This window comes from Mastomys coucha, unplaced genomic scaffold (assembly GCF_008632895.1).
Source record: "Mastomys coucha isolate ucsf_1 unplaced genomic scaffold, UCSF_Mcou_1 pScaffold5, whole genome shotgun sequence".
In the NCBI taxonomy this organism is placed as follows: Eukaryota; Metazoa; Chordata; class Mammalia; order Rodentia; family Muridae; genus Mastomys; species Mastomys coucha.
In genome coordinates this window covers 118,204,270-118,219,500 of record NW_022196911.1, presented here as the reverse complement: position 1 = coordinate 118,219,500, position 15,231 = coordinate 118,204,270, and the positions used below count along the sequence as shown (strand labels likewise).

Below are 15,231 nucleotides of genomic sequence, written 5' to 3'. Positions count from 1 at the left end.
CCCTCTCTCCCCTCCTCCCCTCCCTCTCTCCCTCTCTCCCTTTCTCTCCCTCTCCCCCCTCCCCACCCCCTCTCTCCCTTTCTCTCCTCCTCTCTCCCTTCCCTCTCTTCCTCTTTCCCTCCCTTCCCTCCCTCTCTTCCTCTCCCTCTCTTTCCCTTTCTCTCTCCCTCCCTCTCCCTCCTCTCCCTCTCTGTCCCTCTCTCTCTCCCATTCTCTCTCCCTCCCTACCCCCTTTCTCTTCCCTCTCTCCCTCTCTCTCCTCCTCCCCTCCCTCTCTCCCTTTCTTTCCCTCTCCCCCTCTCTACCCTCTCTCTCCCTCTCTCCCTTCCTCTCTTCCTTCTTCTCTCCCTTCCTCTCTCTCTTGCTTTATGATGCTGTGATGCCCTTTTCACATGTAGCTACTCATCCAGGACAGACTGCTGCTTCTTACCAGGGCAATTGACTCCAGGTGAGATCAAGTTGGAGTACTATGGTTCCAATGAGCAAATTATTCAAAGGAAAAAAAGCTCATAAAACAACCTTCCTAAAGGATGCTTTTAGGCATTCAGTTAAACCTCCTGTGATCAGGGCAACTGGTTATCCTCTAATAGGCGCTGTTCTGTGAACCCCAAGTGTAGCTCACATACTATTTTCTTTAACAAAATTGGTACCTTTTACTTATTTCTCTCCTTCTCTACTCTGATTCTGAGGCTGTCTCCTTGGCACTTAGGTGTATAGACACAGCCCTCAGGTCTGCCTCTCCTGGAATAGGGAGTTCCCTATCCTGTTTCAAGTCAGAGGCTCAAGGCTTATGTACTCTGAGCTGGAATTGCTGATGTATAAACATACACAGGACAGATGTTTTGGAGTATACCTGTAAGACAAGAGGAAATGCCGTAACTGCCCTTGAAAGGTTTCTAGGCATGGGGTAGTCCCTCTCTATCCCTGTGGCAGCTTTGTGACTTTTGGGGCTAGGGATTGTTGCAGTAGGGTATGTGCCCAGATTGGTCCCTATCACTCAGACTGCCTGTCTCACTCACCCTGTCTTTCCAAGCCCATCATACCCAACCTACTCTTGATGCTGCTTCTGGCCCTGTTAGCCTCTTCTGTTTGCATAAAGGGTAGAAGCTTGGCTTTAACATAGGCAATCTTAGAACTACTTCTAGTATAGAGTTTTAGAACAGGGACGCAACCACTCTGACCATGCAGGCAGTTGTGTGATAATAGATGGAAATACAGACTGAATATATACTGCCCTCCCAGGAGCAGAGGGGATCCATAGATACCTTCACTGTGATTACAAAAGGTTCTGGGGGACTCAGGGTCCCAGGGTGTGTGCCAGAGTTCTGTGAGGAATGCTTTGGAAAATGAACCAGGGAACCACAAACTTGTTTAAATATATGTTTTTAGTGACTACAGACTCTAGAAATGCTTTTAAAAAAAGTTCAAAAGCATAGACTATTCCATTTCATCCCCTTTCTAATTGGGAAAGATGTCAGAAGGCCAACAGCATCTGACAACATGTGCTGTCATGGAGCCTATGGGAACTCCATCCACACCACGTAACAGTGTCCCCAGGATTGGAATCACTGGATCTCACCCAGCAGTTCAAGGCTTTCTGTATCAGTCTCCAGAGATATTGGCAGGGATCCTCATTGTATGGGGAAACAAACTGTTTTCTGGTGTGGTCTCTTTGTCAGAAATAAGTCCTACTAGGTAGATTTTTGTGCTGTGTATAAAGGGAATAAACACTGGGGTTTCCAGAGCCTCCTCCCAGTGGCTGACAGTGAGGTAATGTTGTTTATAAAGTCAGAGAATAAAAGAGAAGCACAGCATCAGAAGCATACTGCTCTGAACTGAGACTGCTTGGTGCCTCCGACTCCGTGGGGCATGGTGGTCTGTTGCTCTGCCTGTCCCAGCAGTCATGCCCTTCTGAAAACCAAGGCCCAAGAGCCAGTCCCCGCCACGGCTGAGAACAGGTATCTGAAGCTAGTGCCCATGTTTTCATGTAAGATGGTGCGCGTTTACTCAGAAACGAGAGTTTCAGCTTATTTTAATTTTATATACGTGGGAAACTTGTAGAGAATTTTGTAACAAGTATTGACATTTAAAGAGCAATATTCTTTTCAGATGTTTTAATTTCCACCCCACCTAAAACTAAACAGACTGGCTACATTAACAAACAATCTTGCAGGGTTTTTTTTTTTTTTCTGTGACATTCATTGGAAATGAATTGTGATATTTAGAGATGTTCAGAAATTTAAAAAATAAAATTGTCAACTTTTCTAACAGTTGAATCAACATGGGCACCAGCTTTCTCAGCCGGAGCAGGGACAGGCTCTGTGCCTTGATTTCAGGAGGGTGTGACTGCTGGGCCAGGCGCAGGGACAGGCTTTGTGCCTTGATTTCAGAAGGGCATGACTATTGGGCCAGGCAGAGTGACCAATGACCACAGTTTTATATACCGCTTAAGGTTCTAGATTATACCTGCTCAACCTCATTGAGTTCTTACACACTCTGCCTAGTCTTCAGTGGAGAATCTTGTGCTGTATTTTCCTCCCAACCTTAGAGTCCAGTGGAGTACCCCTGTCCTTTCTTTTCCTCTTCCTGACTCAGCATGTCAGGACCAGTTGGCTCTATAACACAAAATTAGCCTGAGAAGAAGCAGTTACTATGATTCTGGGGTTAAAATCATGGCTTACAAAGTCCCAGTCTGCAGTTGCTGGTTGGTGGCTCTGTTGATTACTATGTTTAGTGTATTCAGAAGGAATGAAATGAATGTTGGCAGTATGTTCCTACCCTGTTGTTACTTCTAAGCCATTTACAAGAAAACCACTTGGGAAGCGAAGACCCCGGATGGCAACTGCTATGATGCATTCCATTGAATCACTGCAGAACTGCTGGGTTTTATGCTTTGGGCATTATTAGCAGCAATAAATGTGATTTTATTATTTTATTTTATTTTTATTCCTGTCTCCTGAACCTTTGCAGCCTAAATCAGTTCTGGAACTGAGAAGTTACTGTAGGAAGCCTCATGTTGGTTCTTCAGGATCCTTAAATGTCCACAGGGGTCTTCCCGATAGGTTTATGAGCATAGGGGAAAGAGTGGTAAGAAGCACATCTTCAAGGATACCAAAGGTAAAGGCAGGAAAATATATTATCCCACTCATGTGGCCTGCTATAAATAAGCATGGTGGTGTGTGGCTTCTGTACACATAAACACTAGATCACTAATAGTTCTTTTCAGAATCCTTGTACAAAGAATTGTGGGTGTCTGCGGTCAGTGTCAGGGGTGTCCTGTGGGCCCCCCAAATCAAGCTCAGCCATAGAAAACAGACATAAGACCACGAGTCACAGCTCTGAGTATAGAAGAGTTGAGGAGCCACCAACCTCCACTCCTAGAGTCTTTCTCTACAAAGTATGATTTCTCATCGTGTCACAGTTTAGGAAGGGGTTTGAAAGACAGCAACTGTCCTCTCATTTCCTATCCTTTCAGTTCCACACCCTTGAACTCTTACTGAATGAGACAGGAGTTTCCCTGTAGCTATAGTCTTATTATTCCTCATTTATTGTGTGAGGTAGAAGCATCACCCCTAGCTAAATGGCCTTATTGACTTTTATGAGAGACCACCCTTAAGGAGAGTCTTACTAATCTTTTTCTACCCTGGTAAGCTTCACCCTTACCTAGAGTCTCACTGACCTGCATCCTTTTTGTGAGGCAAGAACCACATCCAAAGGATAGTTTCACCAAACCCTATCTACCTAGTAAACTGCAGGAGCTTCATTTCTGGGCAAAGTCTCGTCTGCTCTTGTCACACAGTATGAGTATGCTGAGAGCCCCCAAGTAGAATTTCACTGACCTTTGTCTACCCAGTGATGCAAGAATTTCAACCCAACTGCCATTTCACAGACTCTTGTTCCTTGTGTGAAACCTAAACTTCAACCCAAGCATAGCATTACCAAGTCTGTTAGGCAATTTTCTGTTGCCCTAACCATGGCCTAGGCCACTTAAGGCAGAAAGCAAATTTTGGCTTATGGTTCTAGAGAGAACATGATATGGAGGCATAGCAGCAAGAAACAGGCATAGATTTCATGTGGGACTGGCATCCTGCCCTTGATGCCAGGGATTTTTGCTTAAATTAGCCCCCAATCCATGGATTTCATACATACTTACAAAACCTTAAAATATATTTGTTGTTTTCCATAGATTATAGGATGCCAAGTGAGGAGAGATCCCCCAGACTCTACAGAGCGATACACACGTTGGATCAACCAGTTGACATCTGATCAGCTGCTGACACAGGTAACAGTCACTGAGTGTTTGACCTTTTATAGACTCAGCTACTTCAAGTTAGAACCCCCTAGGACGTGTCCAACTTCTTTGCACATTCTGTCAGATGTGGTCTTTGTATCTTCACTCATCTATATGCTCTTGAATAGATAGTGTCTAGTTGGGGCATACCTATGCAGTTTTGCGCTTTGATGGGTCAGGTCAATATTGGACATTATTTCAGGTATTGTGCTCAGAATCCAGCCCTGGCTGCCTGGAACTTGCCACATAGACCAGGCAGTCTTCAAACTCACAGAAATCCATCTGTCTCTGCCTTCTGAGTTCTGAGCTTGAAGGTGTACTACCACTCCTACCATAGGAACTATAAAATATAGGATTCTGTGCCTGTCAATGCTCATTGTATGTGATTGTGTATTCGGTCCTTTTCTCAGGATTCAAATATTCACAAAACATTTACCAGAAATTTATTGGAGGACACCTCATAAAATTGGAAAGCTAGTTAGGATGAAGGAGAATATATGATTCAGGTGACAGGTCCATGTCCTGAAGGAGACCTCAAGAGATAGAAGGAACTCAGTCCCCATACCAGAGTTCTAGGAAAGACAACAACACAGTTGTGTTTGTGAGGATAAGGTAAATGTTTAGGGTCATAAAGCCCATGCCTCCTTTTGTAAATTAAGGCTGTGTAGTGATTTTGGGGCTGATCTGTCCAGAGATGTCTAGCCAGCTGCTTCTTGAGGCCTTAGTGGGCCAGGCTTCTGAGAATGGGCTGCTCAGCTGATGTTAGTGCTACGACGAACTGAGGTGGTCTGGGTACCTCCCAGAAGCTTTCAGAGGCCAACACTTGTTGCCTTAGTGCTTCTTGGGGCCAACCGTGAATGGACAGGTCTTTTTGGGTACTTCTGTGGCACTGGAAGAGTGATAGAGCCACCTGCTATTTTCTGAGAGTCTAAGCTGTTTGTGATAGACCTCCATGGTTCTTCCAAGAGTATGGGAAGGAGAACAGGCCTTGGGTCTGGTTTGCAAGAATATGGTGTAAGTGCCTATATACCTCGTAGGTTCCCAGATGACCAAGGCTTTGGGATGGTATACATAGCAAGAGCCTCAAGGTATGGCAACAGCATGTCTGGGCTCTTTCTCTTTGGTCACGTGCAACTCCCAAACTGGGCTCAGGGACTCTAGTGGAAAATGCCTCAGATGTGAATATGACATAAGTGATGACTGCTAGGGATATCTGCTTTACCTCTTCCCCACCGAGTGACATTCCTCTAGGTTCAGAATCAATCTTAATAGAGGGAGGGCCTGACTGTCATAATCCTTAGCTGTCCCACAGTGGCTCCCCTTCTTATAAACTGTTAATTACTGGGATAAATGTAGTTAGTATGTTAGGGGGTGCTAGAGGGACAACTGGGCAGACCATTACAGCCCCTTCTGTTTATTTCTCCTGTTTACAGAGCATGCCTTCTCTAAACTTTCATTTTCTAGAGTTGGGAAATGTTGAATATATAGATGTACAGAGAACAAGGTCATGTCATGAATGGCCCCAGGCTTCCTCAGCATACTGTGTGCTACTGAGACACGATGCCCAAGCCTCACATACCATTACTTTATATATCACTGGAGGAGGTCTACTTTTTTTCAAAGATTTAGATGCTCTAATATGTATAAAGTTATTGTGGTCATGCTATGTGTACCCTTCTCTCTCTGGGGTTCTAACACTCCTGCTACAATTTCTGTTCCTCATATTTTTGTCTTTGCTAGTAGGTCCCCAGTCTTCAGTTCTAATAAAGACTATGTTTCTGAATGCCCATGTGACTGAGCTTTTAGTGAATCAGGGTTGATATTGGCTTGCAGTTAGCTTTTCCACTCCCGGGATCACTTCTGTGTGTCAGTAGCCCTTCCAGAATGTTGGTGCCCTTAGCAGCTTCCTGTCTTCTTCCAGATCTTGTGCTGTAGTTGTAGCCCTCTCCTTGTGGGGGAAGGATCTGTTCTTATGTCTGGCCTTTTCCACCTTGTACATTCTACATGTGCTTCAGCTATGCATCATGTGCCACTTGACCTGGACTTCTCTTGTCATTGTTTTGGGCTATCCTACCTTACTGCCAGGATACAGTTCAAGTCTAGAAGGGAAGATGAAAATGCATTCTAGGGCCACAACATTAAACACTGCCCCAGGCACAGACAGTGGACCTGACAAAGGTGTTGCTGACACATGCACTCAGCCTTGATAGCAGTCTAGGGATATCCCTCTGTGAGGCCAGGGATCAAGGATGACATCCCTGTTGTAAAGTCAGGATTCAAGGATTTCTATACTCTGAAGTCAAGGGTCAGAGACACATTAAGGAGCTTTCTAGGGCTCAGTTTTATTGTTTGTAAATTTGAGGGTTTCACTACTAGGCCTTTTTTACTAGGTCTTTTCATGGCTGACCACTCCGTAATCTGTTCATTTGAAGGCCTTTAACAAAATTAAATAAAGGAAAAAATGACCACTGACTTAGAAGGCATTGTATGTGGTCCCCACATTGTAGGTTGTGGTGACCCAGGGACCCTATTGTGTATAGGCATGTCTTGCTGACCCCTCAGCGGCTGAGACTTTTATGCTTCATTTTCACTTTAAGCTTCTTGATTCTAGTGAGACAGTAAGAATAGTATGCTTTCAGTCATAGCTCAGTGGTTTTTGACCTAATTCTAATAAGTCAGCATTCATGAAGTTTCAGACACTGGATATTTTGAAGTAGGTAACTGTGCTGACCTTTCTTACTTTCAGGAAAGTTTCATAAAGCACAAGAGGTACAGGCCCAAGAAAAATACCATTTCCCAGCAGTTTAGCCTGTGATCATTCAAAACTCGCTGTGTGTAATGAGGAAAGAAATATTTTATTAGAGTCTGAGTTTCACTAAATCTAAAAGCCATAAAAATTTAACTTCATATTAGAGTTTATTTTTACAGCTATGTTGATATTAAAATATCAGAATACTGGAAGTTTTGTTATTAGCTTAGAAATGATCTTCCAGCAAGTTAGAATTTAAAATAAGAATCAGTCAAGGAATCTAGAAATAGTTGCATAAAACCTTTGTTCTCTCTCTCTTTTTTTTTTTTACAAATGTTCCCAACAGGTTAACTGCTAGTCAAGTAGTATATGAACCTTCCCTTTGGCTGTTGACTCCCCTCACTATGTCCTACTCTCTTCCTGTCTGTGCCTTTCCCCCTGACCTTCCACCTTCTTTGCTCCATGTCCACAGCCTTCATTCTGTCTGTCTGTGCCCCTCGCTCCTACTTGTTTAAACCCCTCTCACCTGTCTAAGGTCACTCTGATTGTCCATAGCCTTCTCTCTTAACTGCTCACGACCCTCCTGTCTGTTCACACCCTTCTCTTTTTTCCCCACTTCCCTTTCTCCCTCTTGATCCGGGCCCGCTCACTCTAGGCCCTGCTAGCTCCAGCCCCGTTCACACCCTTCTCACTTGTCATGCTCCCCTGTTCACACTTTCCTCTCTTGTGTGTCCCCCTCCTGCCTGTGGCCTCTGCTTACCTGTTCCCCTTACTTTCTCTTAACTGTCTGTACTCCTCACTCTGCCTGTTCATTTTCATGCTCAAGCTATATCTAAGGTCTTACATATAAGACCCAAATGTAAGGTCTTAAGCTGGGTCAGATGTGTTTCCTTTTAAGTCTGGGAGGTCGCAGCCACCCAGTTTGGCGCACTTGTCTATGGCTCCTCTGCTGTCCTTATTTAGCTCTTGAGCATCAGTATTCTGAGCGTCTCCATGACTGCCGTTACCTAGCCTCACACGAGCAGACGGTGTAGGCCTAAAACCTCTCACTATACCTTACTGACTAGGGCTCCAACGTCAGTCCTGAGATACGTCTCCTCAGCCTGGGCCTTGTGGGATATCCTGAGGCTCCTACAGATGAACTTTCTGCAGTTTGAGCTTGAACACACCTGGATGGTGTCCCCCATATTTATTACCTGCTCCCCCATTGTCCTCCAGGAGCTGAGATTTGGCACCTTACAGCTTCACTGTGGACACTTGTTCTCTTTGGAGTTAGTTCTCTGAGGCTCTTTAGGGCTAAATGCTTTTTCTGCTGTATTTTTGTTCGCTCTCTGTCATCTACACTTCAAGCAGTGGTTTCTATTGCTGTCAGCTTGTAAAGTTCCGCGGCTGAGGATGTGCTGTTCATGTGTTGGCTGAGGCTACCTGAGAGAGGCTGGCAACTCAACATTTTTGATGACTTTCAGTCCTTGTTGCCTCTGATGTGGTCACTTGGCCCTTAAGGGCCCAATAGAATTATCTGTAACTTAGTATTACATTGCTTTGCAAAGACCTAAGAAAGTCTTCTCTTTGAAATTTTAAACTTACTTCACTAAATGTAATGTTTTTAGAGTTTATTTACATTATGGAAAGTACAGATCCTTATTCCATTTTATAGCTATAAAACAGTCCATCATGTGTTGTATCCATATTTTAGTAGATATAGGTTCTTTTTACCTTTTGGTGATTGCGAATAACACTGCTATCAGTGGCTGGTATTCACCCCCTGAGTCTGTCTGTTTAGTTCTCCTATATCTATAACAGGGATGGTATTGTTGAGTCCTTTTTTTTTTTTCTGAGACGGGGTTTCCCTGTGTAGTCCTAGAACTCACTCTGTAGACCAGGCTGGCCTCGAACTCAGAAATCCACCTGCCTCTGCCTCCCAAGTGCTGGGATTAAAGGCGTGCGCCACCACCGCCCAGCCTGTTGAGTTCTTTTGAGGAATTCCCTTATTGCTTTACACATGGCTGACAGTGGAAACCTTTCCCTTGTTCTTTGAAGCATCTTAGTTCTTGGATATGTGTCAATGATAATGAAGATAGGAGACAGAATGATACTTTGGACTGTGTGGAGGTTTGACAGGTATGGTCCTGATAGACTTATGTTAGAATGCTTGGCCAATAGGGAATGGCACTATTATGAGGTATGGCCTTGTTGGAGGAGGTGTGTCACCATGGGGTGGGCTTTGAGGTATCCTATGCTCAAGCAATGCCCAGGGTGGCACACAGTCAGTCTCCTGCTGCCTCTGGATCAAGATACAGAACTCTCAGCTCCCTCCCCAGCACTATCTGTCCGCATGCGAGTGTGCTTCCACTGTGATAATGGACTAAACCTCTGAACTGTAAGCCAGTTCATTGAAAACAAATGTTTTCCTTTGTAAGACTTGCCATAGTGCAAGCAGTAACACCTAAGCAGTAAAACCCTAAGACAGGCTGTCTGTGTTTCTGTTGTTGCTGTAGTATGTGGTCTGAGATAGTTCTTTATAATGAAGTGTTTATGTTTCTCTTTCCCACCTGTCTCAGGGACAGAGATATTATCCCTAGCATTTGCAGAGTGGCTGGATGCAGTGGGGTAGCCCTAAGGAATCTACATTTACAGTTAGATGCTATTGCTATACATTCATGTAGCCTGAGACCACTGTCCTAGAGAGAAATGCCAGTGACCAACTAGTCAGCTTGTAGCCAAAAGCTGGCACCAGCTACTTACTAGGCAAGAAGCTAGTGATGGTAGCTGACCCGTCCAACCTTCAAGTAATGGGGCTGCCTAGCTTGACTCTATTCTAAGTTCATGACCCCCAAATTGGGAGAAAAGTAAATATTTATATATCAGCTTTAGGGTATAAGCAGAGCCCTGCCCCCACCTCAGGTCCTACCACACTTGATCCAGTGACACCTACCTACCATAGGCAAGCCAGACGCTCTCACGTCTCATTCGAATGGTCAGAACCTTTTTTATCTATCATTAGTTTCATAAATTTTTAAAAGACTTTTTTTCTAAGCTTGGAAATTCACATAAGATGAATGGACAGGAATAAGTTTACATTTTTGAACTGAGCCACCCATATGTGGAATCTTCAGGGGAAAACCAGTTCTTTGGAAATATTTTCCTATGCTCATGTTGACCTCAGTAGTACAGTGACCCTATCCTTGGAAATGAGCGTATTGACATGATGTTCATATGTATAATGACATCAGGAGACACAAGGCATCCATAGAGGGCTAAAATGTGGCACCCTGGCAAGGTTTGCCACCATAACATTCGAGAGTGGTTTCTCTGTACCTGAGTGTGGTGAGAACTCGCAACCAGGTACTTCCTGAACCCTTGGGAGAGACTCTCAGTCCAGGTGACTAGTGTTCACAGGTGCCATGCCACTGTCAGTTTGTCTGACATTCAGAACTGCTTGTGGACGGACTGCTAGCCTCTATGCTGTCTTTTCTTGCTCAGTATGACTTGGTGACTGAGTCTGAGCTCTAGTTGGACCCACATATCCGAATGAACAGCTATCTGGCACCACAAACTCTCCTAGATCCTTTCAGTCAGACTTTGAGATTTTAAGACCTGACTGAAACCTAAGTGTATAGTTTTCAGTTCATCTGATAGTGAGATTTGGAAACTCAATACTTACAAGTGTATTGATAGTGTCTATCCATATCTCAGCAGCTGTCAGACTGAGCAGAACTGAGTCTGGGGCTCAATCAGACTCCATGACATACTTGGGCCACATGCTTATCCAAGTCTGTCTCCTTCTGGCTCCTGCAAGTGTGGGTTTACAGACATTGGTTCAGGCCCACTTTCAGTTCTCGGGTGCACACCCACAAGATGGAATTGCCAGATCATACTTTAATTCTATTTTAATTTTTTTTTTTTTTTTTTTTTTGAGAAACTGTTTAACTGTTTTTCAGCTGTACCAGCAGTTGGGGGAGGGGTCTTTGATTTCTCCAGTTTTTATCAGCATCTGATTTGGGGACTTTGATAGCACTATCCTGCTGGGGGTAAGGTGCTTCTCACAGGGGTTTAACTCACATTTCTTTGGTGCTGTGCCAAGCTGAGCAGCTGTTCTAGTATGTGTTGAGCTCACTGTATCTTCTGTGGAGAAATGCCTGATCACATCTTTTGCCCATTTTAATTGGAGCTGTTAGTGTTTTGTTGTGGATTAGTAGTAACTTTGTCAACATTTGGGTCTGTCTCCCATGCTGAGGGTTGTCTTTTCAGACTGATTGTAGTCTTCGATGCAGAGACTTGGAGAGTGTGCTTCTGTATGTAGTGGAAGTGTGTGTGTGTGTTCAAGTACACACAAATGTGTTACAAACTCTCTGATCACTGCATCTCAAAGGTCTGCCTGTGCTAGGGAATGTGGAAGTCCCTTCCTGGTTATTGTGATCCCTTGTGGTCAGCAGAGCTGGTCCAAGTGTTTCAGGACTCTGAGGAAGGCACCACAATTCTGTTGTGTCCTGTAGGACATCTTTCCTCTCTTTATCTCCCTGTGAGGAAGGAACCTTGTGAGATCCTCAAGTAGCCAGGCCAGGTACCCTGATGCCTTCCTTGAGGACTGGGGAATGTGGCAAGCCTCTGCACTGAGATTCGAGCAAGGCTGCCTGTGACTATTCTCCCTGTGTCCCCAGAGTAGCAGATGTAGAAAAGAGGTTATGAAGTGACCAGGTGCCCAACACCCACCTCTCGCTCACCAGCAGGGACAACTTATAGCTTGTCCTGGAAGCTTCCAAAGGTTGGGTTTCTTCTAGGGCAACTCTGGGCTTCTCATAGTGAGTCATGGGCCTAATTAACATCTGCCTCTTGAGGGAAACCATGATCCTGAGTCAGATGGTCAGGGACTCTGGTCCTCCCAAGCTTTCTTGCTCAGGTAGGTTTGCTGTTATGGTAAGAGGGAATGATCAGACAGGGTTGTTCTTATATCCCGTTAGGGTCTGAGGTAAAGGGGGATATGTGTGCTCAGAGTGAATACCCACTGCTCTTTTGGGGACCCAGCTTACTGCCCACTGCCATTTTGCACCATGACAGGTGAAAACATAGGATTAATCTCAGAATAAATAAATGGCAGTTGTACAAGATGATAAAACCAATAGCGAGCAAGGTTCTAAAGCACTGAAAGCCTTATAAGTGCCGACTTTTCAGAAACCAAACTTTAAAACCTCCAAGCAGAAATGAGTTCTCAGGTTAGCACTTGCCTGAAGGGACAGAGTTGCTGGAGCTACCCACTTACCCAGGATAAATAAATCTCCAGGACCCTGTTGATTGCTCTGACCTGGTTCATCCTGTATTGCCAAGTCCACTGCCCCTTGGCTGATCAGTGCCTGTGTTCACATGTAGTCTGTACCTGACAGTGTGTGTGTGTGTGTGTGTGTGTGTGTGTGTGTGTGTGGTGACTGCCTACATTTTTGTGTGGTCAGGAATGTGAGCGTATAATTTTACAGACTGATGTACTACTGTAGTCAGCTTCATTCAGCCTGGACCAAGTTCAACATACCTTCAAGATAAGAGCCGCAAAGAAACTAGGAATAGAAGGAACACATATTAATGTAGTAAAGGCTGTGTGTCATAGAATCTGAGTGGGGAAAACCAAAAAAACTTGTAAAATTAACGGTGAGACAAAGGTATCCACTGTATTCTTTTTCAGTGAAGTGCTTGAAAGTCTAATGAGCAGTAAAGCAAGAGAAAGAAAAAGTTTGTAAATAAGCAGTGAAGAAGTTAGGTTATTCCTGTTTGCATCCAGTACTATCCCATTCTTAAAAGACACCCCCAGGCTGGGCAGTGGTGGCCCAGGCCTTTAACCCCAGTGTAGGCAGCCGCTTGGATACTTTCGTCAGCGGCCGCTTAGACGATCGTATCCAAGATGGCGCTGGTTCCTGATACACTGTAGCAACAGACTATTCTACTGCACATGCGCCCTCCCGAGTGGGTGTATACTGCACATGCGTCCCTCCTGAGCAGGTGTATGCTAATGAGGGTTTGACAGGGAACCAATCCTGGAGGACTTGGTGGCTCAGGCTCGGGTATATAAGGGGCTGTCTCCAGACAGTTGGAGCCACTCCACGGAAGCAAGCAGACCTGCAGCACCTAGGAAGAAGAAGCAGAAGCAGAAGCAGAAGAAGAAGCAGAAGAAGCAGCAGCAACATCAAGAAGAGCCGTGCCATCAAGAAGAGCTGTGACACTTAAGAACCTAGGAGAGCTGTAATACCTAGGTACCTTAAAGAGCTGTAACACCTGGGTACCTAGGAGAGCTATAACAAAAGAATATTCCTGAGTAAACCGTCGAGAGAAGAAGTCCAGGTGTTCGGTCGTTATTGCTGCTGGTAGGCAGCAGAAGCGCCGTACACCTCAGCACTTGGGAGGCAGAGGCAGAGCAGGTGGATTTCTGAGTTCAAGGCCAGCCTGGTCTACAGAGTGAGTTCCAGGACAGCCAGGGCTACACAGAGAAACCCTGTCTCAAAAAACAAAAACAAACAAACAAACAAAAAAGACACCCCCAAATGCTCAGGACTCCAAACCATGGTAAATGTGATGGTTTGTATATGCTCTGCTCAGGGAGGTGTGTCGCTGTGGGTGTGGGCTTTAAGACCCTCATCCTAACTGCCTGGAAGCCAGTATTCTGCTATCAATCTTCAGATGAAGATGCAGACAGTAAGTCATGGTGTTAAGAAGTGAACGTAGGAACTGGAGAGTTGGCACAGTGGTTAAGCACACTTGTTCTTGCAGAGGACCTGGGTTTAATTCCCAGCACCCATAGAATGACTCACAACCACCTGTAACTCCAGTTCCTGCCCATCCGTTGCCCTCTTCTGACCCCTGTGAATAGGAGGCATGAACATGGCGCACATACATACATACAAGCAAAATACTCATATGCATAAAATAACTTTATTTTTTCTTTAAAAAGTAGAGCTGGTGTGGTGGTGTACACCTTTAGTCCAAGCATCTTGGTGGCAGAGGCAAGTGGGTCTCTGTAAATTTGAGACTAGGCTGGTCTACATAGTGAGGACAGCCAAAGCTACATAGTGAGACCCTGTCTCCAAAAAAAAAAAAAAAAAAAGGGAAAAAGTGGGGGTGAAGGAAAAGCAAAATAAAGAGACAGGAGCTAAGGCTTCTCAGGGCCCTAGTGTCTGTGGCTCAGTTTTGGAGCACATAGACCTACCTTGTTTAAGCATCCCCATATGTGACATCTCAGTCTGAGTGGAGGTTACCAGAGCTACCAGGTACGTACGCTCTTGATAAGAACCTAGAGGAAATCCCTTCCTCTTCCAGCATGACTCTTAGAGACTAGAGATGCCCACGTAGGACCTGATTCTAAAGGCACTGAGGGAAGATGGCTTTTATAGCAATGATGTTGGCATGACAAACTTAATTCTCTTCCTTTTTTGGGGGTCAGATGGAAAGAATTGACGTCTTTGTCTCAAACAAACAAACAAACAAATGACAGTATACCTTATTTCTTTTTGACATCCCTTTCTTTGGAACAAAGCTGGAGGTTATCACTCCAGCAGGGACTGAACCAGCCATCAGAGAGGTGGGAACTTGGCTAGAGAGGATCTCTGTATTATGGGATGTGGTATGGTGGTGTGAAGGTTTGAATAAAAATGCCCTCCATATATCAATAAGGAGTGGCACTTTTGAGAGTTGTGGCCTTGTTGGAGTACATGTGGCTTTGTTAGAGGAAGCAGGCCATTAGTGGGTGGGCTTTGAGGTCTCAGGGGATCCAAGCTAGGCCTAGCGGCTCACAGTGACATCCTGATGCCCGCTGATACAGATGTAGAAGTCTTAGCTCCTTCTTCAGCACCATGTCTGCCTGCACACTTCCATGATTCCTACCAGGATGATAATGGACCAACTCTCCGAAATTGTTTGCCAGACCCATTTCTTTCTTTATAAGAGAGACCATGGTCATGGTGTCTCTTCACAGCAATAGAAACCCTAAATAGGACAGGTGGTCACCACTGATATCAGGCCTGCTTAGCCACCATAGCCCAGAACCTAGCCACCTTTACCACTCAAGTGCACACTACCACTACAGAGAGTTGTTTGAGTTCTTTGACAGTGAGGTGGTTATCATGCCCAAAGACACTCCTAGACCCTTGCTGCTGCTGGACTGGGGAGGTAGCAGAAAAAGCGGACTAACAGCAGGACTAACAGATTCTTG

General features: G+C 44.9%; 1 protein-coding gene across 5 annotated transcripts in view; it reads left to right on the top strand.

The window, feature by feature from the left end:
• Window positions 1–15,231, top strand: part of B3gntl1 (UDP-GlcNAc:betaGal beta-1,3-N-acetylglucosaminyltransferase like 1) — a 67,897-nt gene that overhangs the window by 36,073 nt on the left and 16,593 nt on the right. For all 5 annotated transcript variants that reach the window (XM_031352604.1, XM_031352603.1, XM_031352601.1 and 2 more), the window contains one exon: window positions 4,187–4,282. In XM_031352604.1, the coding sequence (XP_031208464.1) occupies window positions 4,187–4,282 (96 nt within the window). The remainder of the gene's footprint in view (window positions 1–4,186; window positions 4,283–15,231) is intronic.